Raw genomic sequence first — 26591 nt, forward strand, 5'->3', positions numbered from 1 at the left:
TTCCAGTCTCCCAGAGACTCAAGACAAAAAGCTTATGGTCATTCTGACTTCTTTCTCTCATGTCCACTGTCAGTATAGCTTGCTGGCTTTGCCTTCAACCTATATCAAGACTTAGAACATTTACCACCATCATTCTGGTCCAAGCTACCTTCATCTCTCACCTGGTTTTCCTGTGTTCACCAGTGCACTGTACCCCCAACCACCCCTGTCCATTTTTAGCCAAAGTGTTCCTTTTTGTAAAGGAATCATAGACGCTTCTGTGTTTAAAACCCTCTACTGGGTTCCTGTCTCAGAGGTAAAGTGGAAAGATGGTGTGTGTCTTCAGCCAAGCTGCCTAATTTTTTGCTCGTGGGCAAAGTGGGAGAGTCCCTAAGTGGTGTATGGGGATTACCTGAGTCAGCGGTGGATAAACTAGTGAGTAGCTACAGACACTTGCGGGAGAGGAGGAAGGAGCACGCACCGAGTCTCTCCTCTGTGCCAGGCACACCATGCATATTACCTTTTTAAGTCATTTTGATTGTTTTTATTTTGATCACTAGGATTATCTACACAATTTAAACAGTCAAATGATTGTACATGATTTGTTAAAACAGCTGTTGTCTCCCTACCTACCCATCCCCATTGCTCTTCCTCTTACAATTTTGAGTATTTTTATCCATATTGCTGAAAAGATGCTCGTTCTGCTGCTTTGTTATTTTTTTACAGTTGTCATTATCTAGTGACTTCTGAGCTCGCACTCTAGGAGGTGAGGAATCCTGGCTGTCTTTCCAGCCCCACCCCCATTGCCCACCAGCCTGATCCGTCCCCACCTGCTCACGCATTTGGGTTAGATAAGGTCTGGGGTTACTTTTGCTTTTTGGTTTCCATGCAGTTCTTTGGTCACTTGCTTGGTTTTCTGTTTTCTTATCAGTGAATTAAACAAATTCCTTACTAATTATATAAATCCCTCTGCGTGTTCTCATGCATGAGGTGTCTTGTGAATTTCATGTTCCTGGAGAATCTCTCCCTGAACTTTGGGAAGCTCTCTAACATGGACCAGCTGCCCTTTTACATTGCTGCAGAGCCGTTGACCTTATGTCTGCTGTCACTTCTCCGTGTCCTTATGAGCTTATGGCTTTCAAAATAAATTCTTCTACTGTTGTTGCTGTGGATAGCTAAATTAGATATTCAGTTCCGTCTGCTATATTTCCCTGAGGTTGATCTTGTTTGCTTTCACTGGTAACAATGCGAGTTTATAGATGAGACCGTTGAGTCTGAGAGGGTTGTTCAATAACTTGTCTAAAGACCCACAGCCATTATACTACAGAGCGTGTGTTTTAACTTGAGACTGTGGCTATGAAACCTATGTTCTTTCCTCTTTGTGCTCTGAAAATAAAGGTGTTATTAGTTGATATGGGATATGATCGAGAAAGTTGGCCATCAATTTCCCTTGTATGTCTTCTTTCATCTTCCTTTTTTTTTATTTATTTTTTTTATTTTTTTAAAGATTTTATTTATTTATTTGTCAGAGAGAGAGAGGGAGAGAGAGCCAGCACAGGCAGACAGAATGGCAGACAGAGGCAGAGGGAGAAGCAGGCTCCCTGCTGAGCAAGGAGCCCAACGTGGGACTCGATCCCAGGACGCTGGGATCATGACCTGAGCCGAAGGCAGCTGCTTAACCAACTGAGCCACCCAGGCGTCCCTCATCTTCCTTTTTTTTTAAATACTGAAAATGGTTTCTTGCTCCCTTATCCCAAAATGATAAATTCCCTGTACCTTGTTAAGAAGCTGTCTCCCAAGCATAAGGATAGCAAGAGGTATTTCTTAAAATAACCATTTAAAAACAGCTCTGGTTTCTGGGTAACCTATAAATTGTGGGGAAAAGGCTTTGGTTGGTTGTGATACGATGATGCTTCTTTACCACTTGGTGGCCGTGTGGGGAAGGAGGATGTGTGTGAAAAGTCTTAAGTTTGGTGGTGGCAGGTTCTTGGCTGAGGGTTCCTTCCCTAAGCCTTGCCTTCTACTTCCTCCCCCACCCCTCCACCTGGGTACAGCTACCGAAGAGTCAGGTCCCAGCTCTGACTCAGCTGTGCCCATGGCATAGAGACCTTGGTTGGAGGAGTACGGATACCAGCGACTCTGGATCTGTTCCTGATTCCTTCCTTTGTCCAGGCCATGGGCAGCCTGCCTAAAACACTTGCAGCTCTAACCACTTTTACTGAGAGAAAAGTACTTTATAAAATGGAATGGAAGCTTGCACTTCAGCTTGGGTGGGATAAATCAAGGTTACTTGCCCAAGATTTATCTTAATCTACAATTACTGTTAATGCAGTATCTAAATTACCGCCCGCCTGAGAGTGCACCAGATAATGGGTGGCTAATTGTGGCTCACTTTCTAAACTTCAGAACCCCTAATCCTGCACCGTGATCAAGGTCCAGGAGCCCAGCTGGCCTTTGTGTAGTGTAGTTCGGGGGGCTGTGACATCTGTCACCAGACACTGTCATTCCAAAAACATGGCTGTCACTTATTGGCTGCAGCTACAGAGTCATTTTCTCCCTGCTGGTAGCAGAGAGGGTCAGGTTCTGTGTTAGTGGGACACTGTCACAGATAGGAGGATGGCAGCATCTGGAGAGGCCTGTGGCTGAAGGGAAGGGTGAACGGTACATAGGCTACACATTTTCTTAACCTTTCCCACCACTTCTTTATAGCCAGAGCTGATCTCTTGGTGAGAGAAGTCTGTCTGCTCCTCCACCATCCAGGGCAGGGCCCTGTGAATCATCCAGGTATCCAGAGAGAATGAGAGCTGGTTGTGGCCACTAGAACAACTGTCACTATACTGAGGTCATTAAGAACACTGTCATCCTCTGCCTGCCACTCTCCTTCCTGGGATGCCGCAGTGTCCCCTGGGCACGCTATCTCTTTCCCTGGCGTCCGTGCTGTGTCAGGCCCCTGATTGGGTCTTCTGTCATTGGTAGAGAACGTGATTTCACTTCTACCTCCCCACCACCGGCTTAGAGCTTGTCCTGCTTTTCCCTTGGGCCTTTGGAGTTTTTCCCAGAATGTGGCTCTCTCCCAGCCGCTTTGGGTTGTCACCTCTCACCTCACTTCTCTCCAGGAGCATCCATGTGTCCACCTTCTGGAGCTTCATGAACTTAAGCCTCACATCCCTGATGAACCCAGGCTCTCAAGAGAGGTGCTGCGTCCCCTCAGGGAGTAACAAGACACTGAATGCTGCCACCCGACATGTTTGCCTCTGAGGCCCCAAGTCCTTGAGGGCCATGATTGTACCATCATGTGTTACAGATAGAAGCTTTAACCTTGACAGTGGTCACTAGCTGCCAGACTGGGAATGATTAGCAGCCCTGTGGCTCCCCTGTTCTGATGAGAGTGTCTGCACTCACAGATGGGGGCTGGAGGCCTCACACTGATGGCATGTTTGGCCCTTCCAAGGTCTCTCTGTCCTCCACACCACTGACACCTCACAGCTGCCCTATGACAGTGGCTGGTGGGGCCCCTTCTTACCCACGTGTCCTGCCATCACCTCAGACCCAGCAGGTCTAGAACTGAGCTTGTCAGCTGCCCTAAACAAGTTCTGGCTTCTGAGTGCTCCCAGCCTACTGGCTCAGGATCCCGGGATGTATATATGATACACCTTTGACTCACGTTTCACTTCACACCACTCCCACGGGTCCACCCAACTTGCTGTTTGCCAAGTACAAACTCATCACTGGGCAGAAGGCCATGGGCCTCCTTTTATGGCCCTTCTGTTGCAGGGGGACATGGCCTGGGCCCTCTGGGCCTACACCTTCCAGCTGTCCTCTCCCTGTCACCCTGGTAGTAAGGCCACCTGTGGGGCCTGTCTGTTGAAATAGGAGACCTTTCTTCTCAAAAACCTGTCATGTTGACATCTGAGGCCACTTGAGGTATTGTGTACCGGCATCTAGACCCCTGACGTGGTGGTGTGATTCCCAAGCTCCTCTCATTCCCTACCCTTGTCACACTTACGTGAATTCCGTGGAAGGTTTTGACTCATCACGAGCAGCTGGCTGCCCCAGTAGAATCTTGTCAGCCATTTTGATATTTGCCAACTCCATCCTGCCCTTACATGCTTCTCTACTTTTCCACCCCCTCTGCCTGGAATGCATTTCTCCCCCTTATCTTCTGAGAAAACTTCTACTCATCCCTCAAGACTCAGGGAAGCTGCACACCTGCCTCAGTCAGCATATATTCATACTGCGTCATAATTCTTTGTTTATACTTTTGCCTTCACTAGTCTGCCTGGTCCTTGAGGGCACAGGGTTCAGGGGACGTTGGTGGAATGTACCTACCCATTTACTCCCAAGGATCCACTCATAAGCTTCCGCATGCTGTGCACTCTGCTAGGCATGGGGCACATAGGGGTGAACAGGGCAGACAGAGTCCCCCTGCCTCCATGGGGAGAGCGAGCAAGTACAGTTGGCAAGAAAGCAAGTATATGGACAAGATACTTTAGAATTGCTGCGCTTCACAGGGGCTGCTCGAGATGGAGGTGTTCAAGGAAGGCCTCTCTAGAAGACACATGGGAACTGAAGCCTGGAAGATGAGAAGAAACCAGCCATGCAGAGAGCTGGGAAAGCATGCTCAGGGCTGAGGGGATGGCAGGTGGAAAGTTACAGAGGAGGTCTTGGAGTGTTTCGGGGCAGACAGGAGACCAGTGCTGCTGGAACGTGAGCAGTGAGGAGAGCAGCGTGGGGTTGGCCTGGCCGGATTCCTACACTGCCTGTTTCATAGGTCCCAGGGAGTGAGCAGTTTGGATTTTTCTTTCGAAGTAGTAGGAAGTCCTTATAGGGAAGTATTTCAGACCTTCAGTATCTCTGAACAGGTGGGAATGTGCTGATTATTGTCCTACTTCTCCTACCCATTCCCACCCCCCCTTCCTGTTTCCTGCTCCCTCTCCTTTCTCCCCACTCCCCCCACCCAAGTTTTCTTCTGTTCAAGCTCTGAGATCTGCACACTGCATTTGGGGTCTCCAGTTGTCCTGGCTGCTGTTCTCAGCAGGGGCAGCTCTGTGCCTTGCTGCAGCCTTGCCTGATTCTTGCCACAGCCCTGAGGTGCCCATTAGGTTCCCACCTCCTCTGCAAGCTCCCATTCTCATTCCCGAGTTGATTGTGCAATGGTTCTTGGCCTACTGAAGCCCAGTGCCTGTTCCCGAACCTTCCTTGGCCTTTGCTCCTATGAATCACTGCCCTCCGCCTTCACACACATCGTTGGTTATCTCTCTTTGCCATGCCCAGGGGAACCAGCCTCTTGGACTTACCTGGGTTCTTCTCCCTAAGCCTACCCCACTGAGTTTAAAGTCTCCTCCAGTGAGCTCTCTTGGCACAAATACATCCTGAGATTATTGCCTTACTTCAGAAACAAAAAGGAAAACAGCTAGCTTATATTGAGCACTTCCTATCTGTAAGGGATGTATTAATATTTTCTATGAAATAGTAATTCCTCATTTAGTCATGACATCAACCTGGTGATGCAAGTGCTGGTATTATACCCATTTTACAGATGAGGATACTGAGGATCAGAGATCACATAGTAAATGGCAGACCAGTATTTGAACCCAGATTATTTGAACTGCTGCTGCCTGGGACAATCCCCTGTGATTCTTTGTGGTCCTAAAATCTTCATCTGCACCATCTCCAAAGCCACTTTTCTGTGTCTGCTCACTTTACTTTCTTCTCTCTGAAAGTCCATCTCTACAGGGAACATGAGCAGAGACGCTCAGGACCCCCTGTTTCCTGACCCATGCCATCCTGGGGTAGAGTAGCCCAGCTTCTGTTCTTCATAGTGCTTATGCCCATTGGGCACATGCACGGCTTTTGCTAAAGGAACAAAGAACTCCTGCCTTCAGTTTATAGACATGAACTAGGTAGAGATTGCAAATACTATTGTCAGTCTCTCCCTGCCATCCAGGGAATGGGTGGGAAGCAAGGAAAATGAGGAGAGGCTGCAGGAAAGCAGTTCAGCTAAAAAACCTTTCATAGAGGCAGAGTTGACCAGAGACGGTACAACTGGCATCTTCCCCGTTAGATGGGAGACTCAGTGGGGAGGGGTGGGTAATGGCTGTACTGGGTGTCCTTGGAGATGCTCTTCAGTCATGAGGAGATGGGATGCTGTGCCCTGCATGGTGTTGGGTAGAGTAGAACTGAAATGGTAAGAAGGGCTCCAGGTTCCTGGGACAGAACTCTCCCCATGACACTGTGCCAGCAGCCTTCTGAGGCCAGGCCCTTTTGACAATCTGAGAATAGAAAGTGGTGGTGGAGGTCTCATCCCAGATCACAACTACCCAACAAAAGCGTTGCAGGTGCTGGCCTAGGGCAGCTGGGAGATAGCTTGGTGCCTGCGGAGACTGTGATGATCCCCGCTGCCACAGGGAATGTCCTCTGGGGTCACTTTCCCTGACTCACAGGGACGCTCCCACCCCCCCACCCCCTCGGCTCTCCGCCCACCCCGCCCCATGCTGGCTGCAACTTCTGGAACCTGGGACTCAGTTAACTGAGTCTCTTAATTTCAGAAGTGAGTGGGATCACATGCTAAAGGTTCATGGAGACAGAGCACTTGTGCCAGGAGGGCAAGGTTCCAGGGCTGGCAGAATCGGGGGGTTCCATGCTAGGATTCTCGTGAGGGTGTGCAGCGTGACGATGAAGGAGGGCTTGCCGTCTTGCAGGCATCCTGTGGATCTCTCTAACTATTCCTTTGTTCTGTGCTTGCATCTCCAGTAGGAGAAGGAGGAGACCGAGGGGCAAAGAGTCATGGCTTCCGATGCCAGCCACGCGCTGGAAGCCGCTCTGGAGCAAATGGACGGGATCATCGCAGGTATGTGCAGGGAGCCCTCACGACTCATAGCTCACCCTCCATCCTAGAGGAACCGTTTTTTGTCCTCTGACCTTCCTTCCTGGCACAGTGAGAAGCCCCTTGGTAGATGGGTTGTGTTTCATTGTACATGCCATCTGTTTGTGTAGGAGTTCGGGCTCGTGGAAGTTTTTGATGCCTGGGTGACGTTAGGGCTGCTGAGACAGCGTGGGTGCCTGCACGGTGGCAGGCCTTGAACTGCGACACGGCGAGGGTCCCGGCTCTACGGCAATTTGGCTGCAGTAAGATCACTTTTACTGTAAACTGGCCAGAGCACATGATGGCTTATCATAGTCGAGCTGAAGCGAAACTCAAAAGTGGCGACTTTGCTACCTGAGTGCCTGTGTCAGCTCCCTTCCCCAGCTGGTCTCCAGTGTGTTTGGAACTCAGGAGGTCGTGTGGTGTCAAATCACCTCACCACCTAAAGATTGTTCTTGGGGCGCCTGGGTGGCTCAGTAGGTTAAGCATCTTTTTTTTTCTTAAGATTATGTGAGAGAGAGAGAGAGAGATCATGTGTGAGTAAGGGGAGGGGCAGAGGGAGAGGGAGAAGTAGACTCCCCTCTAAACAGGGAGCTTGACATGTGGCTGGATCCCAGGCCCCTGGGATCATGACCTAAGCCACCCAGGAGCTCCAGCATCTGACTCTTGATTTTGGTTCAGGTCATGATCTCAGGGGCCTGGGATCCAGCCTCATGTCAAGCTCTGTGCTCAGTAGGGAGTCTACCTGAGGATTCTCTCTTTCCCTCTCCCTCTGCCCCTCCTTCTCCTGATCTCTCTCTCTCTCTCTCTTCAGTAAATAAATCTTAAAAAAAAAAAAAAAAAGAGAGAGAGAGAGAATGCTCTTTATGCCATATTGTATCTTAAACCGATCATAACTGACTTAACATTCACATTTGCCAGTTAGGAATACTCCCTAGAAAAGACCCAGCAAAACTGGTTAATTGGAAAAAGGCTGCCAGTGAGCTGTTTGGGCTCTTTAACTCTTCCATAGGGGGAGCCCAAGACCGTCTTAATTAGAATAAACCTGTCATTGGAGATCTTTCCCAAAAATCCCAGGTCCTCTTTCCGCCCCTGACCCAACAACAAGTCAGTGGCCTGATTTGCCATGCCGGACATGCTTCTTTGGGACTTTGCTCTTTTTCATGTGGAGCTTCAGCCGGAGGAGGCTGGGGACAGGGGCTAAGGCTGAGTGTGGCTAAAGCCCAGGATGTGTGTGTGGGTACCTGATATTGCCCCTTGCCAGGCATTTGCTGTTGCTTCTACCCTGCAGAGAGAATCTGACTCACTGAGCGTTCTGGGTGTTGGTGCCTGGGGTGGGGGTGGGATTGTGTGTTGAAGATTCCTTGTGTTTTTTGGGTCCCCTGCAGCCAGGCTGCTTGGCTCAAATCCTAGCTCTACAGCAAGCTGTTTACCTGACCAGGCTTCAGTTTCCTCATATTTAAAGTGGGAATAATAATAGTACCCACCTTAGAGGATTGCTGTGTTTACCCACATAAGGTGCCAAGAACAGTGCCTGGCACATATGAGCACTCTAAAATGTTAGCTTTTGATAAAGTAACAAGAGATTGAAAGAAATCTTTATTACGTTACATCCTCTCTAGGGACATGGTAGAGTTCTTATTTATTCTGGACCTCATCTCACCCATTTGAGTTTTGTGTCTTTCATTGAGTAAGGCTTGTACATGCCTTGCTAGACTCATGCAGGGCTGCAAGCTTCATGCAGTCTTCTGAGTGGTCTCTGCCCTGTTCTGGCCCTCTACAGGCTGTCTTTCACAGAGCGGCAGAGCGATCTTTGAAATGTACATCAAATCACAGTATTTCTCTCTCCAAAGCTCATCAGTGGCTTGCCATCTCAGGATAAAATCTGAAGTCCTCAATGGAGCCAGCACTTTCAGACCCAACCTGGCCTTTGGCCGCCTTTACGACCACACCTCCTACCACTTTCCTCCTGACTTATCTTGCTTAAGCCTGCATAACAGCTGTCTCCAGACCTTTGTGCTTGCTGCCCCCTTCGCTGGAATGCTGTCCTCCAGATACCGTTCTGTCTGATCTCTGCCACCCAATCCCATCAGAGAGGTCTAACCTGACCCTCCCTAATTAGCATCCCCCCCATCACTCTGTCCTCATATCCTGTTTATATTTTTTTACAGCACCGATCACCACCTGACCTATTACATTGCTATTTGTCTCTTTGTGTATCGTTGGCCTCCCGCACCAGATTGTAAGTTCCACTAGGACCAAGACTTTGCTGCTCCATCTCTAGCACCTCAGTAGGTCTGCAAGCACATATTAGGTGTTCAATAAGTACTGTCACATACACATTGTATCTAACTTTGTGAACAGGCTCTCCTCATTGGTTAGGCACCAGCTGTTCATTTCTACAGTGTCTTCTTCTCTGGCTGTGCACTGAATTTCGTTTATTATTTTCTCTGGTGCCCTTCACTCATTCTTCTGGGCTCACCAGTTACTAGTTTTGTCTGAAGATTTGGTGATTGGCATATCCTGTGAACCATCTTTCAAGTAGTAATTGTTTCACACAGATATTTGACAGGAGCTGTTTGGCAGATAACTGAACATTGAGGTAATTAGTGAGTGTCTGGAGGGTATACGTTCCACACCATTTGTGATGACAAGAATGATAATTTTTTTTTTAAAGATTTTATTTATTTATTTGACAGACAGATCACAAGTAGGCAGAGAGGCAGGCAGAGAGAGAGGAGGAAGCAGGCTCCCTGCCGAGCGGAGAGCCCGATGCGGGGCTCAATCCCAGGACTCTGAGATCATGACCTGAGCCGAAGGCAGCGGCTTAACCCACTGAGCCACCCAGGCGCCCCAAGAATGATAATTTTTTTTAAAAGACTTTATTTATTTATTTGAGAGAGAGAGAGAGAGAGAGAGCACGAGTTGGGGGAGGGGTGGAGGGAGAAACAGACTCTCTGCTGAGGGGGCCCGGCACAGGACTGGATCCCAGAACCCTGGGATCATGATCTGAGCTGAAGGCAGATGCTTAACCAGCTGAACCATCTAGGAGCCCAGGAATGATAATTATTGAATGTCTTTGTATAGGACACTCTTCTGCAAGATTATTAATACCCTCCTCATATTCAAGGTGTTTGGGCCAAACTGGACCAAAGAGCTTAAGAGATTTTGTGTTGTTAGTGTGGACTACTGGGGCTTGAATCCCAGCTCCGTCACTTAGGACTGGCTGTGGGATGTTTAGGCAGACTGTTTAATCCCTATCTGAGCTCAGTTTTCTCATATGTAAAATAATGGTATTCGTACCTATCTAATATTATTGAGAGGATTAAATTAATGCAAATAAGGCACATAGGAAGTACTCAGTTGGTATAAGTTACTATTTGTTTGGTTGAGATTAGTACTGACATGATTTTTACCACCCAAGGTCACAGTGCTGGTAAATGTCAAAATTTTGAGTCTAGGGCCATCTGAGTCCCTTCAGGGCTGCTTTCCTGCCTGCACTGGTTTTATGATGATGTGTAAGAGAGCCCTAAGGGCTCTGTGGGGCCATCTGTAGAGAAGAGTTAACTGAGAGCGGGGTCAAGTTCTGTTCTTGCTGTATACCCTAGCCAGAGTGACTTTGCTCTTGTCTGTCTTACACATCAGACTTCCAAGTAAGGGTTCCTTTGCCAGAAGGGTGGCAGCCAAGAAAAGGTTTGAAAACTGCATCACCACATCACGATGCCACCAGTTCCATGGAGATGACATTTTTAGGTTAACGTTTACATCATCCTTTCTCATTTCTGCCCTCGTGTTAATTTGAATGATGTCCAGTGATGCCAAACCACCAAAACACAGTTGCTTCTGCATATGTTAAGGTGCTCAAAGGAGTACCCAAGGGCTGTATTCTCTCACTTTCTGAAGACACAATTACCACTTATTTCAAACAGAAGGAATTTTTACAGGCTCCCTGCACACCCTGGTAGCAATCATTTACACAAAAACAACACAGAATCCTCCTAAAATGGACACCGTTCCTTCAGTAATGATGGTTCATAGTTTAACAGTACAGATGAGGGTTTCCCTTTATTAATTACTCTGTACTATGATAGGCTCAGTTCTACTTTCTGAAACTCTTTCCAAAAAGAGTACATGTAGGGCATGTGATATCAAGATTTCTGTAATTAAGTCTTTAAGGGGGGATAAAAGGTGTCATGGTGGCCCTTCAGGCTCCCAGTGGCTCTGGAGGTGTGAGGAGAAGAAAGGCCTTGCAAGCAGAAACATGACTAGGAGATGAAACTCCTCTTAAGGCTGAATTCTTAAAAACTGAATGAGTGTTTCCGAGGTATGATGATACTTGATTGGCACCCCAAAATTCTATGCCAGAAAGTTGGAAAGAGGTGACTTTAAAGACCCCAGCCCCCTTGTCAGAATGATTTGTTCCTCATACAGAAGACCGTTGTTAGCTTCCAGCAGGATGTTAACCTTTGCTCTTGCTCCTAATTAATCCCTGTGGTTTGGCCTGCAGGTCATACCATAATTGAATTACACTCTTGACAATTGCAACTGAACTATATATTGCTTAAGTACATCCTTCTGGGTAACTCAGAGCGACTGCCACATCTTCTCATTTTGCGTGAGGCTTAATTTGTGGGCTAACAGGTTCAGTGGCTGCTCTGTAAGGCCATTTCTGTGATAGTACCGGATAATCCCGTGGTCAGGACACAGAGGACCACGCATCCCTCTTCACTAGCAGGAGGTCACACAGACAGTCATCTGCAGGCTGTACCCACCGATGAGGAATAGTCAAAAGGAACCTGTTAAAAAAAGAGGTTGCTCTGGGCCTTTCTGCTAACTCTGATTCGTGTCCGGGTGGGGTCTTGTTGTTGTTGTTTTTAAAGATTTAGGTTGGGGGTAGAGAAAGTTCTGGTCAAGACTGAGATTATTCACCTTGGCTATTGAATGACTTCAGCTGTGGCATTAAAGGCTGCTGATGAGTCCATGCTGGGAACATGCTCTGCTAACTGGCCTTGTCCAGGCCCTCTCTGAGCCGGGTCAGCACCCAGTGGTCATCGGTAAGGGAGGGGCAGAACTGAAACTGGCCTGTTTCCCATTCGGGATTCAGGCTGAGAGTGCTGGGCTCCAATTCTGACCCGGGGACAGTCAGAGGGGAAGTTTGGAGGTGTCCAGTGGGCTGAGGTGTCAGAGACTAATCTTTATGTAATGAGATCAAAGTGGACCAGGGCGGCAAGCACTGTTCGACAGCCTTCATTTTGAGTTTTCCTCTCTCCGGCAGAGCCCCTCCTCCACAGCTTCAGGGCTGCGTGGCCTCATTTTCCATTCTCTGAAGGAGTTTGAGTAAAATTGGTATTATCACTTCTTCCTTCAGTACTTGCTATAGCTATGGGTATAGGAACCGACCTTACAAAACCAAGTGGACCTGGTGTTTTCTTATTGAAACATTTTCTTTTCTTCATGGTCACCAACAGTGGTTTTAATTTCTCATTGGAGTTTTGGCAAGTTATATCTGTCTAAACATTTGTACATTTTACTGAGATCTTTAATTTTGTTTCTTGGGGTTTTTCTTATAGATCCTATTTATTTATTTGAGAGAGCAAGCATGCCAGCGCAGGTGCAAGTGGGGGGAGGAGCTGAGGGGGAGGGAGAGGAAGAAGGAAAGAATCTGAAGGGGATTCCATGACCAAGCGGGAGTCAGATAAGGGCTCCGTCTCATAACCCTGAGCTCATGACCTGAGCCGAAACCAAGAGTCGGATGCTTAACCTACTGAGCCACCCGGGTGCCTCAGGGTCTTTAATTTTGTTAGCATAAACATGGCTGTCGTATATATATATATATATATTTTTTTTTAAGATAGATTTATTTATTTATTTGAGAGAGCACATGTTCACATGTGCACGTTCCTGAGTGGGGGGAGGGGCAGAGGGAGTGAGAAAATCTTAAGCAGATTCCATGCTGAGCGTGGAGCTCTCTTGGGGCTTGATCTCAGGACCCTGAGATCATGACCTGAGGTGAAATAAAGAGCCAGTTGCTTAACCTGAGCCACCCCAGATGCCCTAGCTATCATATTTTTTAAAGATCTGCTACACTTGTTATGTCTCTGTTTATATTCCTAATATTGCTTAATTGTACCCTTTTTTTTTTGTCTTGCCAGAGTTATCCTTTTTTTTTTTTTTTTTGAGAGAGAGAGAGAGAATGTGAGGGGGAGAGAGAGGATTTTTATTTTAAAGATTTTATTTATTAATTTAATAGAAAAAGAGAGATCATAAGTAGGCAGAGAGGCAGGCAGAGGAGGTGGGGGAAGCAGGCTCCCTGCCCAACAGAGAGCCTGATACAGGGCTCAATCCCAGGACTCTGAGATCATGACCCTAGTGAAAGGCAGAGGCTTAAGCAGGCTCCATGCCCAGTATGGGGCCAACGCAGGGCTCAGTCTTATAACTCTGAGATCATGACCTGAGCCAGAGTCAAGAGCTGGACACTTAACCATCTGAGGTACCACCCAGGTACCGCTTGCCAGAGTTATCGTTTTGATTATTATTTTCAAAGAAATGACTTTTGCCTTTGCTGATTAGTTTCCATTATATGTGGGTGATATGTTTGTATATATTATTTATTATGTAAAGAGATAGTGAATAGATAAATATGTATATTTATGTAGGTTCTCCAGAGAAACAAAACCAATGTGTGTGTGTGGAGAGAGAGGGAATTTCTGAGAGATTGGTTGATTGATTGATTTTAAGGAATTGGCGGACATGATTATGGAAGCTAGCAAGTCAAAACCTATAGGCCAGGCCACCAGGCTGGAGATCTGGGGAAGAGCCATTGTTGTAGCTCCAATGTGAAGGTTATCTGCTGGCAGAATTCCTTCTTCTTCCAGGGAGATCATTCCTTTCCTGTTACAGCCTTCCACTGATTTGACAAGGCCCCCCACATATGGCAAGCCACCTGCATTAGTGAGAGTATACTGACTTTAATGTGAATCTTATCTAAAAAATACCTTCACAGGGGTGCCTACGTGGCTCAGTGGGTTAAGCCTCTGCCTTTGCCTCAGGTCATGATCCCAGCGTGCTGTGATCGAGCCCCATATGCAGCTCCCTGCTTGGCGGGAAGCCTGCTTCTAACCTCTCCCACTACCCCTGCTTGTATTCCCTCTCTCACTGTGTCTCTGTCTGTCAAATAAATAAGTAAAATCTTTAAAAAAAAAAATCTAGAATAACGTTTGATCCAATATCTGGGTGTGTGGCCTAGCCAAGTTGACACATAAAATTAACCATTACTGTATCTATAGATAAATTTGCATTCTGTAGCTGTACTTACTATATTCGTATTTAACTTATTTGAATGTTTTTATCATTTTTTTCTTTACTTACTTAAATGTATCCGTACTCTTTTAAAAACCAAATTAAAAAGCCAATCAGTAATAGATATTTTCACCAGGCTGCTAACTTCATTATGTTGTGGTTAAGTGGTCTCTAATACATATCCTTTGGAATTTATTGATCCTTGCTTTCTGGCCTTGACTATAACAGTGTCGGTGGTCCTTACTCTCCCACGCATGCTTGAAAGGTGTGTGCCTTCTCCCAGTCATCAGGTGCAATGTTCTCTGTTCGGTACATGCACTTTGTTTAAATCTTTGCTACCATCACTGGGTTTTTTTGTTGTTGTTGTTTGTTTTGTTTTTTGTCTGCTTGAGCTTATCAGTTTCTTAGAAATCCATATTCTACTAAATGGTGGATTTTGTCTCCTTATAATTCTGAATATTTTGCCTTATATATTGAAGCTGTGTTATGTATTGTATGAATACACATTTAGAATTAGTACTTCCTGGTGAAGGCTTTCATCATATAATTACACCCTGCATCTCTAGCAATGCTTTTTTGTCTTTTTTTTTTAACGATTTTATCTTTTTATTTAAGAAAGAGAGAAAGCATGATAGAACACAAGTGGGCAGGGAGAGGCAGGGGCAGAGGGAGAAGCAGGCTCCCCACTGAGCAGGGAGCCTGATGCAGGACTCCATCCCATTAGGACCTGAGCAGAAGGCAGACACTTAACCAGCTGAGCTACCCAGGTGCCCCAATGCTTTTTGTCTTAAAGACTGTTCAGTCTCATGTTAATCAGTCCGTCCCAACTTCCTTTTGGTTACTATCTTCTTGGTATTATCCTTCTTCCATCCTTTTCAATCACAGACTTTCAGTGTGCCTTTGTCTTAGGTGTAGTTTTTGCCAGAGGAATAGAGATGCATTTTCAATTTTTAACCAACTTAACGATATCTATCTTTTAACTGGTCGGTTTAGTTTGTATATATCTATTTTGACAATTCATTTGACTGTTTATCTACTTACTGTCTGATGTCTACTTGTCTCACCCTTTCTGTACTTCCCTGACCCCCTCCCTTTTTTATTGTTTTAAAACATCAAATTCTTTGCATGTGCTCTTACTCCAGAGTCAAGACCCAGTGTCCTCCTGTGGGGTGGGCTTCTCTAGTTGACTGAAGGTAGTGCCCTTTGGTAGCCCGGCTCTGCAGAGCTCTCCCTCTGACCTCTCCCTGTGCTCAGGCCTTAGCTTTGTTCCCTGTCCCCCTTGAGTGGCCTGTGGCCCAGGTGATAGGCCATCAGGGAGTTGGCAGTGGTGCACAGGGCAAACACCAGCTCAAATGCTCTCTTAACCCCCAGGTTCTGAGCTCTGAAGATTTCTGTCAGTTCAGTTGCATAAAAGAGTGGGTGTGCATGGATTTTTAAATTTGGGGGTGTTCTTGGAGGGTTTTCTCTGTACAACTAGTTTGCCCCTGCCTGCCCTATTTCCGCTATAATGCTGTCACCTTCTTGGCTCGCTGTCCCCTTCCTCCATCTTCAGAACCCTCAGTGGCAGGTGGGGTCTTCAGGTCATGTTCCTCTGACCCAGTCAGTCTTCTGGCTCCCTCTTCTCACTTAAGAGCGCATATGAGTAACAATACAGGATAACTGCCCCGTCTCAAAATTCTTCACCTTAGTTGCATCTATAAAGTTCCATTTGCAGTGCAAGGTAACACATTCATAGATTTCATGGTTAAAGACATGGTTGTTTTTCAGGGAGTAGGGGTGTCATCATTTCATCTACCATGGTAATCGTTAAGTAACATCCCATTAGTCCCTTCCTTGGTTTTAAACCAGTTAAGGACTAGACAAAGTGGTCAGATGGAAAGAGAAGAAGTGGCTTTATCTTAGTTTTACCCATTAGGAAAGTTAGTTTGATCTGAAGACCACCCTCAGGATCTTGAATACCAGACATCCTACACACACACTTACACAGGAAATGGAATTGAATCCCCAATGACAGATCTCCACCTTGTGGAGCAGAGCTGGTCTGAGAAAGCTTCGCCAGAGGACAGGGCTTGTATCCAGGGATGAGCAACTCTGGGGAGAGGAGAGGCCCCCTATCAGTATTCCTGTCAGAAGATGTGTTCCTCTTTTGAGGAGAAGTTGAGTGAAGGGAGGCAGGGGCAAGGCCACAAATGTGGCTACAGTGGCATCCACCCTTCCTTTCCACGGAAATAGGGAGACAGGAATAGATCCCCCTAATAGGATTCTTGAGTCTCATTGAGACTTCCTGTGTGGCCTAGTCTATGGTCAGCTTTTTTTTTTTAAATTTGAATATATTATTGAGTGTATTTGAATAGCTGACACACAATGTTACGTTAGTTTCACCTGCATAACATAGTGATTCAAAAGTTTGTACCTAACACTTTGTTCTCCATGGGTGTAGCTACCATCTGTCCCCATACATCTCTGTTACAGCATCATTGACTAGATTCCTTATGCTGTGCCTTTAGGTATGCTGGTGACTTGCCTATTCTGTAACAGAGAAGCCTGTATCTCCCCCTCCCCTTTACCCCATTTTCCCCACCCTCACCTTCCTCCCCCCAGCAACCATCAGTTTGTTCTCTGTATTTATAGGTCTGATTCTGCTTTTTGTTTGTTTATTCATTTGTGTGTATGTTTAGATTCCACATATGAGTGAAATCATATGGTATTTATCTTTCTCAGTCTGATTTATTTCACTTAGCAGAATACCCTCTAGGTCCATCCATGTTGTCACAAATGGCATGATCTCATCATTTTTATGGCTGCAAGTGATATTAATATATCACATTTTCCTTATCCATTCATCTCTCTGTGGACCCGTGGGTTGCTTCTGTATCTTGACTATTGTAAATAATCTTACAATAAACACAGGGGTGCGTATGTCTTTTTGAATTAGCGGTTTTGTTTCTTTGGATAAATACTCAATGCTGGAATTATTGGATCATATGGTATTTCTATTTCCAATTTTTGGAGGAAACTCCATACTGTTTTCCACAGTGACTACAACAATTTATATTCCTACCAACGGTATATGAGGGTTCCCTTTTCTCCACATCCTCATCAACACCTGTTATTTCTTGTCATTTTTTATTTTAGTCCTTCTAACACATCTGTGGCCAGTTTGGACAAAAGTGCTTCACATGTGCTTGAACGCAGTGCGCCTTATCTAGCTTTTGGGGGGCAGAGGTCTCAGTCCTTTGTTGTCCTGGTTGATCACCGCTGTATTTATTATTTCCTATTTAGGTCTGCTTGATCTGCCATTTCCCAGGTTTGATGGTCATAATGTGCTACCTTTTTTTCTTTCTTTTTTTTTTTTTTTAATTACCATAGATTCGGTTTTCAGAATTTATGTGTCCAGGTGCATCTGTGAAAAGGCCTGGATTTCCCTGTGTGGCACTCAGGGCTGCTGAGTTGTGCTGTTCCGATCTACAGGCTGTGCTCGTGGGTTCTCCTTACTGAGAATACTGGGAGCAGTCCCTTCCTTCACTTCCGCAACACAGAGTAGGATTAGTCACTTCTTGAAGATTTGACAGTACTAACTGATAAAAACATTGGGCATGATACTTTCTTTGGAAAAAAATTTAAATTGTGGTTCAAATGGTTCAACAGATGACAATTTAAATTATTCTTTATAGGACCATTCGGATGATTTTTTTCTTGGTTTTTATAATTTCATCCAGTGATTTTGTGTGTGTGTGCGTGTGTGTGTGTGTGTGTGTGACTGTTTTCAATAGTTTGACCCAATGCTCTAATATATGGAGTCCTTTGTTATATCTTTTTGAATACTTTATATTTCATTCATTTAGTGTCATAATTTTTTTGTTTGTCTCTCTTAATAACATCAAAGAATTGGATGTATTTCTATTCAAATTTGTTAGTTTAAATAGGTGAGTTTAATGCATTTACAATTTTAATTATTTTTTTTAAAGATTTTATTTATTTATTTGACAGACAGAGATCGCAAGTAGGCAGAGAGGCAGGCAGAGAGAGAGGAGGAAGCAGGCTCCCTGCTGAGCAGAGAGCCCGATGCAGGACTCGATCCCAGGACCCTGGGATCATGACCTGAGCCGAAGGCAGAGGCTTTAACCCACTGAGCCACCCAGGTGCCCCTATTATTATTATTTTTAAATATTTTATTTATTTATTTGACAGACAGAGAGGGAGATCACAAGTAGGCAGAGAGGCAGGCAGAGGGGGAGGAGGGAAACAGGCTCCCTGCTGAGCAGAGAGCCCGATGCGGGGCTCGATCCCAGGACCCTGAGATCATGACCTGAGCCGAAGGCAGAGGCCTTAACTCACTGAGCCACCCAGGCGCCCCTCATACTTATTTTTTTTTTTCTTTTTCATTTTTTTTCTTTTTCTTTTTTTTTTTTTTAAAGATTTTATTTATGTATTTGACAGAGAGAGATCACAAGTAGGCAGAGAGGCAGGCAGAGAGAGAGAGAGGGAAGCAGGATCTCTGCAGAGCAGAGAGCCCGATGCGGGACTCGATCCCAGGACCCTGAGATCATGACCTGAACCGAAGGCAGCGGCTTAACCCACTGAGCCACCCAGGCGCCCCCATACTTATATTTTTAACATGTCTCCTGACCATGAAGGCTAAAGATAAGTATCTTTAAAGAAGAGGAGTTCTTCCTCATTAATATACCTGACTCTTAGAAGGTTTTGATTTCTACCACTGCCCTGTCGTCCATTTTATTTTTGTGTAGTATTCCAGCATCATCTTGATTCATACCCTCCAAATTCTTGTGATTTTTAATTGACAGTGTTTATTTTGCTTAACAAAATATGTTAACAACTGCTCCGACATAATCAGTTCTTTTCATGCCATACCTTGCTTGGTGCAGTTTCCTTCTTCATGAAGGAGATCCTTAAAAAGTCCATCAGGAATAAATTGCATGAGTCACCGTCACTTAATCTTGAATTCCAGCTTATCTCGTGCAGGTTACAGGTTGTAAATGATACTTTGTGGTTGTTGGGATTTATTGCCCACAAGAAGTCTGTTGACAAGGTAACTGTAGACTATCTGCCTTTTATCCCTAGTTGTCCTTTTTTTTTTTTTTTAAAGATTTTATTTATTTATTTATTTGTCAGAGAGAGAGAGAGAGAGAAAGAGAGTGCACAAGCAGGCAGAGTGGCAGGCAGAGGCAGAGAGGGAAGCAGGCTCCCTGCCCAGCAAGGAGCCCGATGCAGGACCCGATTCCAGGAGCAGGGATCATGACCTGAGCCAAAGGCAGTGACCCAAACGACTGAGCCACCCGGGCATCCCTCTAGTTGCCTTTTTTTTTTTTTTTTAAGATTTTATTTATTTATTTGACAGACAGAGGCACAAGTAGGCAGAGAGGCAGGCAGAGAGAGAGGGGGAAACAGGCTCCCTGCTGAGCAGAGCCCCCCCCCACCATGAGGGGCTGGATCCCAGGACCCTGAGATCATGACCTGGACCTCAAGGCAGAGGCTTAACCCACTGAGCCACCCAGGCGCCCCACTCTAGTTGCTTTTAAGTGTCCTCTTTATCTTTGGTGTTCTTGAGTTTTACCATGTGGTTTCTAGGGTGGGTGTGTTTGACATGTATCCTTTTGGGGCTGCAGTCTATGTCTTCAAAATGAGAAGATGCAAGTTTTCAACTGTGAGAAGTCCATAGCTAAGTCCATAGCGGTTTTGTCTTTGTTGCCTCTGCTTCATTCTCTATATTCTCCCACACCCCCACTCCCATAATTCTCTTGTCTGTTCTTTAATCTGTCCACTTCACTTGAAACTACAGCGTTGCATTTTTTGTTTTGTTTTCCATTTGGTTCTTTTTCAAGTTTTTGTCTTCCTTGCTCATGCTTTCTTATTCTTTTGTTAAGGTTTCTATTTCTTCCTTTTCCCCTTTAACCGTGTAAAACTTACCATATATGCCCCAATAGACAAGCATTCCCAAATAGACAAATAATGTACTCATAATATTGATTGATTGGCTTAGACTCATGTGTATTTATAAGTACTTACATAAAATAATATATTTATGAATTTCTTGTCTTGGTGGCACATTTTTAACAGTTTTATTCAAGCATTATGTTTCTCTCTAACATGCTATTTCTATCATGATGAACGCTACCTTTTGAATAATTTTAGCATTCCAGAGCAGTTGCAGAGCATTTGTGGATGTTAATAAAATGTAGATCCATGTTTGTAGGGCCAATATAGGACCTGAGAGTCTGTATTTCTGCTGAGCTCCCGGGTAATGCTAGTGCTGCTGATGTACACCAGATTTTAAGTGGCAAAGTCTTAGAAAACATTATTTTTAAGTTGTTTTAAATATAGCACTTCTAAAATTCACATATGATACTGTCATCAGATATTTCATTTCGTGCCCAAGAGCCCCCATCTAAATGATTAAATATCATTTAGTATAATTTTAATTCCAGTATAGTTCACATACAGTGTTATGTTAATTTCAAGTGTACAGTATAGTGATTCAGCACTTCCATACATTACCTGGCACTCACGATGATAAGTACTCTTAATCCCCATCACCTGTTTTACCCATCCCCTTCATCTGGTAACGACTGGTTTCTTCTCTATGGTTGAGTCTATTTTGGGGGGGTACCTGTATGGTCCAGTCAGTTAAGCATCTGCCTTCAGCTCAGGTCATGATTCCAGGGTCCTGGGATCAAGTCCCACATCTGGCTCCCTGCTCAGCCGGGAGCCTGCTTCTCTCTCTGTCTGCTGCTCCCCTTGCTTATACTCTCTCTCTCTCTATCAAATAAATAAATAAAATCTTCAACAACAAAAAAAGTATTTTTTTTTGGTTTGTCTCTTCTTTCTTAAATTCCACATATGAGTGAAATCATATCATATTCGTCTTTCTCTGAATGACTTATTTCACTTTGCATTATACTCTTTAGAAATATCTATGTTGTTGCAATGGCAGGATTTCATTCTTTTTTATGGCTGAGTAATATTCCATTTTATATCAGGTTTTCTTTATCCATTCATTTGTTGTTGGATACTTGGGCTGCTTCCATAATTTGGCTATTGCAAATAATTCTGCAAAAAACATAAGGGTGCGTGTGTCTTTTTGAATTAGTATTTTCAGTCTTAGGGTAAATATCCAATAGTGAAATTACTGAGTCATATGGTATTTCTATTTTTAATTTTTTTTAAAGACCCTCCATACTGTTTCCCCAGTAGCTACACCAGTTTGCATTCCCACCAATAGTGCACGAAGGTTCTTTTCTCTCCACATCCTTGCCAATACTGTTGGTTTTTGTGTTTTTCATTTTAGCCATTCTGACCAGTGTGATGTGTCATCTCATTGTGGTTTTGATTTACATTTCTCTGATGATGAGTGCTGTTGAACATCTTTTCATGTGTCTATTGGCCATCTGGATGTCTTTGGAAAAATGTCTGTTCATGTCTTCTGCCCATTTTTTAATTGGATTATTTGGGGGTTTTGGTGTTATGTAAGTTCTTTATATATGTGGATACTAACCCTTTATCATGTATGTCATTTGCAAATATCTTCTTCGATTCAGTAGGCTGTCTTTTAGTTCTGTTGAAAGCTTTTTATTTTGATGTAGTCCCAATAGTTTATTTTTGCTTTTGTTTTCCGTGCCTCAGAAGACATATCTAGAAAACTGTTGCTATGGCCAATGTCAAAGAGGTTACTGCCTGTGTTCTCTAGGATTTTTATGATTTCAGGTCTCATATTTAGGTCCTTAACCCATTTTAAGTTTATTTTTGTGTATGATGTAAGAAAGTGATCCAGTGTCATTCTTCTACATGTAGCTGTCCAGTTTTCCTAGCACCATTTGTTGAAGAGATGGTCTTTTCCCATTGTATATTCTTAACTCCTTTGTCAAAGACTAATTGGCCATATAAGCACAGGTTTTATTTCTGGGCTCTCTATTCTGTCCTATTGGTCTGTCTATTTTAGTGTCAGTACCATCCTGTTTTGATTACTACAGCTTTGTAGTATAACTCAAAACTGGATTGTGATACTTCCAGTTTTGTTCTTTTTCAAGATCACTTTGGCTATTTGAGGTCTTCTGTGGTTCCATACAAATTTTAAGATTATTCCAGTTTTGTGGAAAATGCTCTTGGTATTTCTATAGGGATTACACTAAATCTGTAGATTGCTTTGGGTAATATAGACATTTTAACAATATTTATTTTTCCAATCCATGAGCATGGAATGTCTTTCCTTTTCTTTGTGTTGTCTTCAGTTTTTTTCATCAGTGTGCTATGGTTTTCAAGGTCTTTCACCTCCTTGGATAAGTTTGTTCCTAGGAATTTTATTACTTATGGTGCAATTATAAATAGGATTGTTTTCTTAATTTCTCTTCTGCTGCTTCATTATGAGTGTATAAAAATGCAACAGATTTCTGTATATTGATTTTGTATCCTGCAGTCTTACTGAATTCACTTATCAGTTCTAGTAGTTTTTGATGGAGTTTTAGGGCTTTCTATATATAGTTCATGTCATCTGCAAATAGGATATTTTACTTCCTCCTTAACAATTTGGATTCCTTTTACTTCCTTTGATTTCTTTTTGCTGTCTGATTGCTGTGGCTAGGACTTCCAATACTATGTTGAATAAAAGTGGTGATAGACAAGATCTTGTCTTGTTACTGAGACCTTAGGGGAAAGGTCTCAGTTTTTCACCATTACGTATGATGTTAGCTGTGGGTTTTCATGTGTGGCCTTTATTATGTTGAAGTATATTCCCTCTAAACCTACTTTGTTGAGGGTTTTTTTTTTTTTAATCATGAATGGGTGTTGTACTTAGTGAAATGCTTTTTCTGCATTATTGAGATGATCATATGTTTTTCATCCTTTCTCTTACTGATGTGATGTATCATGTTGATTAATTTGTGAAAATTGAACCACCCTTAGATCCTAGGAATAAATTCCACTTGATTGTGGTGAATGATTTCTTAAAAAAATATTGTTGGATTTTGTTTCCTAATATTTTTTGAGGATTTTTGCATCTATGTTCTTTAGAGATACTGGCCTGTAGTTCTCTTTTTTTGTAGTGTCTTAATCTGGTTTTGGTATCAGGATTAATGCTGACCTCATAGAATGAATTTAGAAGCTTTCCTTCCTCTTCTATTTTTTTTTTTTTGAATAGTTTGAGAAGACTAGGTATTAACTCATCTTTATAGGTGTTTGATAGAATTTACCTGTGAAATCATCTGGTCCTGGACTTTTGTTTGTTGGGAGTCTTGTTGTTGTTGTTCTTGGGATTTTTTTTTTTAATACTGATTCAATTTCATTGCTGGTAATCAGTCTGTTCAAATTTTCTGTTTATTCCTATTTCAGTTTTGGGGGGTTATATGCTCCTGGGAATTTATCCATTTCTTCTAGGTTTTCCAGTTTGTTGGCATATAATTTTTCATAATATGCTCTTGTGTCCTTTGTATTTCTATTGTGTTGGTTGTTTAACTCTCCTTTTTCATTTCATATTTTGTTCATTTGAGTCCTTTCTCTCTCTATTTCCCTCTTTGATGTGTCTGGCTAAAGGTTTATTAATATTATCGATGTTTTCCAAGAACCAGTTCCTGGTTTCATTGATCTGTTCTATTGGTTTTTTGTTTGTTTGTTTGTTCTATGTTGTTTATTTCTGCTCTAATCTTACTATTTCCTATCTTCAACTGGCTTTGACTTTTGTTTGTTCTTTTTCTGACTTCTTTAGGTATAAGAGTAGGTTGTTTATTTGAGATTTTTCTTGCTTTTCGAGGTAGGCCTGTATTGCTACAAACTTTCCTCTTTGAACAGCTTTTGCTTTATCCCAAAGATTTTGGACAATTGTATTTCCATTTTCATTGTCTCCACGTCTTCTTAAATTTCCTCTTTGACCCATTCATTGTTCAGTAGCATGTTATTTAACTTCATGTATTTGTGTTCTTCTCAGACTTTTTCCTGTGGCTGATTTCTAGTTTTCTAGCATTGTGGTTGGAAAAGATGCATGGTATTACTTCAGTGCTTTTAAATTTGTTGAGACTTGTTATGTGATCTATTCTGGACGATGTTCCATATGCACTTGAAAAGAATGTATACCCTACTGTTTTCAGATGAAATGTTCTGAATATATCGGTCTTACTCATCTGGTCCAAGATGTCATTCAAAGCCACTGTTCCTTGTTGGTTTTCTGCTTGGAAGATGTATCCATTGATGTAGTAAGGGTGTTAAAATTCCCTACTATTATTATATTACTCTCAGTTACTCCCTTTATGTTTGTTATTAGCTGCTTTATGTATTTGGGTGCTCCCATGTTGAGTGCATAAATATTTACAACTGTTACATCTTCTTGTTGGATTGTTCCCTTATGAGTGTGTGATGTCCTTTTTTTCTTGTTATAGTCTTTGTTTTAAAGTCTGTTTTCTCCGATGTGAGTATTGCTACCAAGGCTTTCTTTTCACTTCCATTTGCATGAGAAATGATTTGTATCCCTTCGCTTTCAATCTGCATTTGTCTGTAGGTCTGAAATGCATCTCCTGTAGGCAGCATATAGATGGGTCTTGTTTTTTATCCATCCTGCCACCCTATGTCTTTTGTTCGGAGCTTTTAGTCCACTTACAAAATAATTATTGTTAGGTATGAACTTACTGCCATTTTGTTACTTGTTTTGTGGTTGTTGTTATAGTTCTTCTCTGTTCCTTTATTTTCTTGCTCTTTTCTCACAATTTGCTCGCTTTGTTTACTAATATACTTGGATTCCTTCTCTTTATATTTTGCCTGTCTTTGATTTGTGGTCAACATCTTACACATATAGAGTCTGTATTAAGTTGATGGTCACTTAAGTTGGAACCCACTAAAAGGTCATTTTTGAAAAGTTTATCTTTCACATATGTGACCCTATGACATACATACTTTGTATAAGGGAAGATAGGACTGTGTGTTACTGCAGCATAACAGCCTGAAAGATCACTAGCTTGAAACAGCATAGTTTATTTCTTGTTCATCTTCTAAGTTCTCCCTAGATCTGCTGGGAGCTCTGGTCCCTGTCATCCTCTCTCTTGGACGTGGGCTGATTCAGTCTCCACCATTACCAGAGGCCAGAGCAGGTAGAAGAGATATGGGGAATCATGTATTGTTTCTTAAAGACTTTGATATTTATTGGCCAAGGAAGTCATGTGGCCTTAAATAACTTTAAGGGGCAAACACTTAATCCCACTATATGAGCTCAAATAGAGGAGAAGCAAAGCATCTATAAATAACTCTAGTTATTACTGCATACCTACTTACTTGCCTTCCAGTAAAATCCTATGCTTCCATTTTATGGGGTCTTATTTCCTCTAATAATTACTAAATCTGTATTAAGCTTTGGTGTTTTTATCCTTAAAATAGAAATTCCCAGGTGACCTCCCTAAACATCAAAATTCAGTATCGATTGTGGTGATTTGCTGGTGCAGTGGTTTCAGCTTGGGCTGCACACAAGTCATCTGGGAGCTTTTTATTCTTCCAGGTCACACCTCAGACCAATTAGAACCTCGGATGTGGGGCCCAGGCATCTGTAGTTTGTAAAACTCAATGTGCATATAAAATTGAAACTTTTCTTGCTAATCTGTCTTCCCCAAAGAGTGCCTTGTTGTTCAATAAAGTGACAGAGTGCCCCCAGAGAGAAACTTTATTAGGTTTTGAGTATAAGGTGAATTGCTCTTTTCCTAGAAGTAATTTGGGGCGTAACACCTTGTCTCTTTTATATTTTGTGTTATATGTTATATTATCGTCTCTTTTATCTTGTTCCATTATCCTCACAGGTATGAGGGCATATATCTTCTTCTTTGTTGTATCTGGTAGTTCCATTTTGATTTGGTTCCCTCCGTGGTTGTAATTTTTCCATAGGAACTAATCATCTAAAGGGAATGTGTGGAGTATGGAATTGAATCTTCTGGGTGATTTTTGCCTTTGCTAATGCTGGGCCCTAGGAGTTTCACCATTCTGGACCCTTTTGTGAGCCTGTGTGTTGATGTAAATTGCAAAACAAAAGAAGGGGGGATTATGTACTTTATGTATACATACATCACATACAGAAATAGGCACAGAAAAAAAAAGAGGCACAGATACACATGTGTACACACTCACACACACCCCTTGAACAGTAGGGAAGCATCCCAAGGCTTTAGGGCAGGGAGGGCCCCAGAGAAAGGAAGAGACTTGTCCAACACCACAGCGTAGCATAAGGTTAATGTAAATCTCAGTCTTCCTGCCTACCCCTGGTCTGACTGGCCTGACTGATCCTCCATGAATGAAGCTGTGCATTGGAGTATGTCTGGGATGGTCAGGGATCACTCATCATTTGCTTGGAGACTGGGGTGGTGGCAGGGATGGGGGGTCTTGCTCTATTTCGGTCCATTTTCTTCCCTGAAGCCGGCTGTGGCCCTTCCCAATCAACTCTCCATTGGATTTGCAGGGCCCAGAAACT

The 26591-nt window shown here is 43.3% G+C and overlaps 1 protein-coding gene across 18 annotated transcripts in view; it reads left to right on the forward strand.

Annotated features, from left to right (window-relative positions):
* The window catches only part of PPFIBP2 (PPFIA binding protein 2), a 149877-nt gene that overhangs the window by 26741 nt on the left and 96545 nt on the right, over positions 1-26591 (forward strand). For 11 of the 18 annotated variants that reach the window (XM_047691307.1, XM_047691297.1, XM_047691299.1 and 8 more), the window contains exon 2: positions 6736-6829. In XM_047691307.1, the coding sequence (XP_047547263.1) occupies positions 6736-6829 (94 nt within the window). Of the gene's footprint in view, positions 1-6732; positions 6830-26591 lie in introns of all 18 variants that reach the window. The other 7 variants (XM_047691312.1, XM_047691306.1, XM_047691303.1 and 4 more) reach the window with 1 other exon arrangement.

Source organism: Lutra lutra, chromosome 10, assembly GCF_902655055.1.
Source record: "Lutra lutra chromosome 10, mLutLut1.2, whole genome shotgun sequence".
NCBI lineage: Eukaryota > Metazoa > Chordata > Mammalia > Carnivora > Mustelidae > Lutra > Lutra lutra.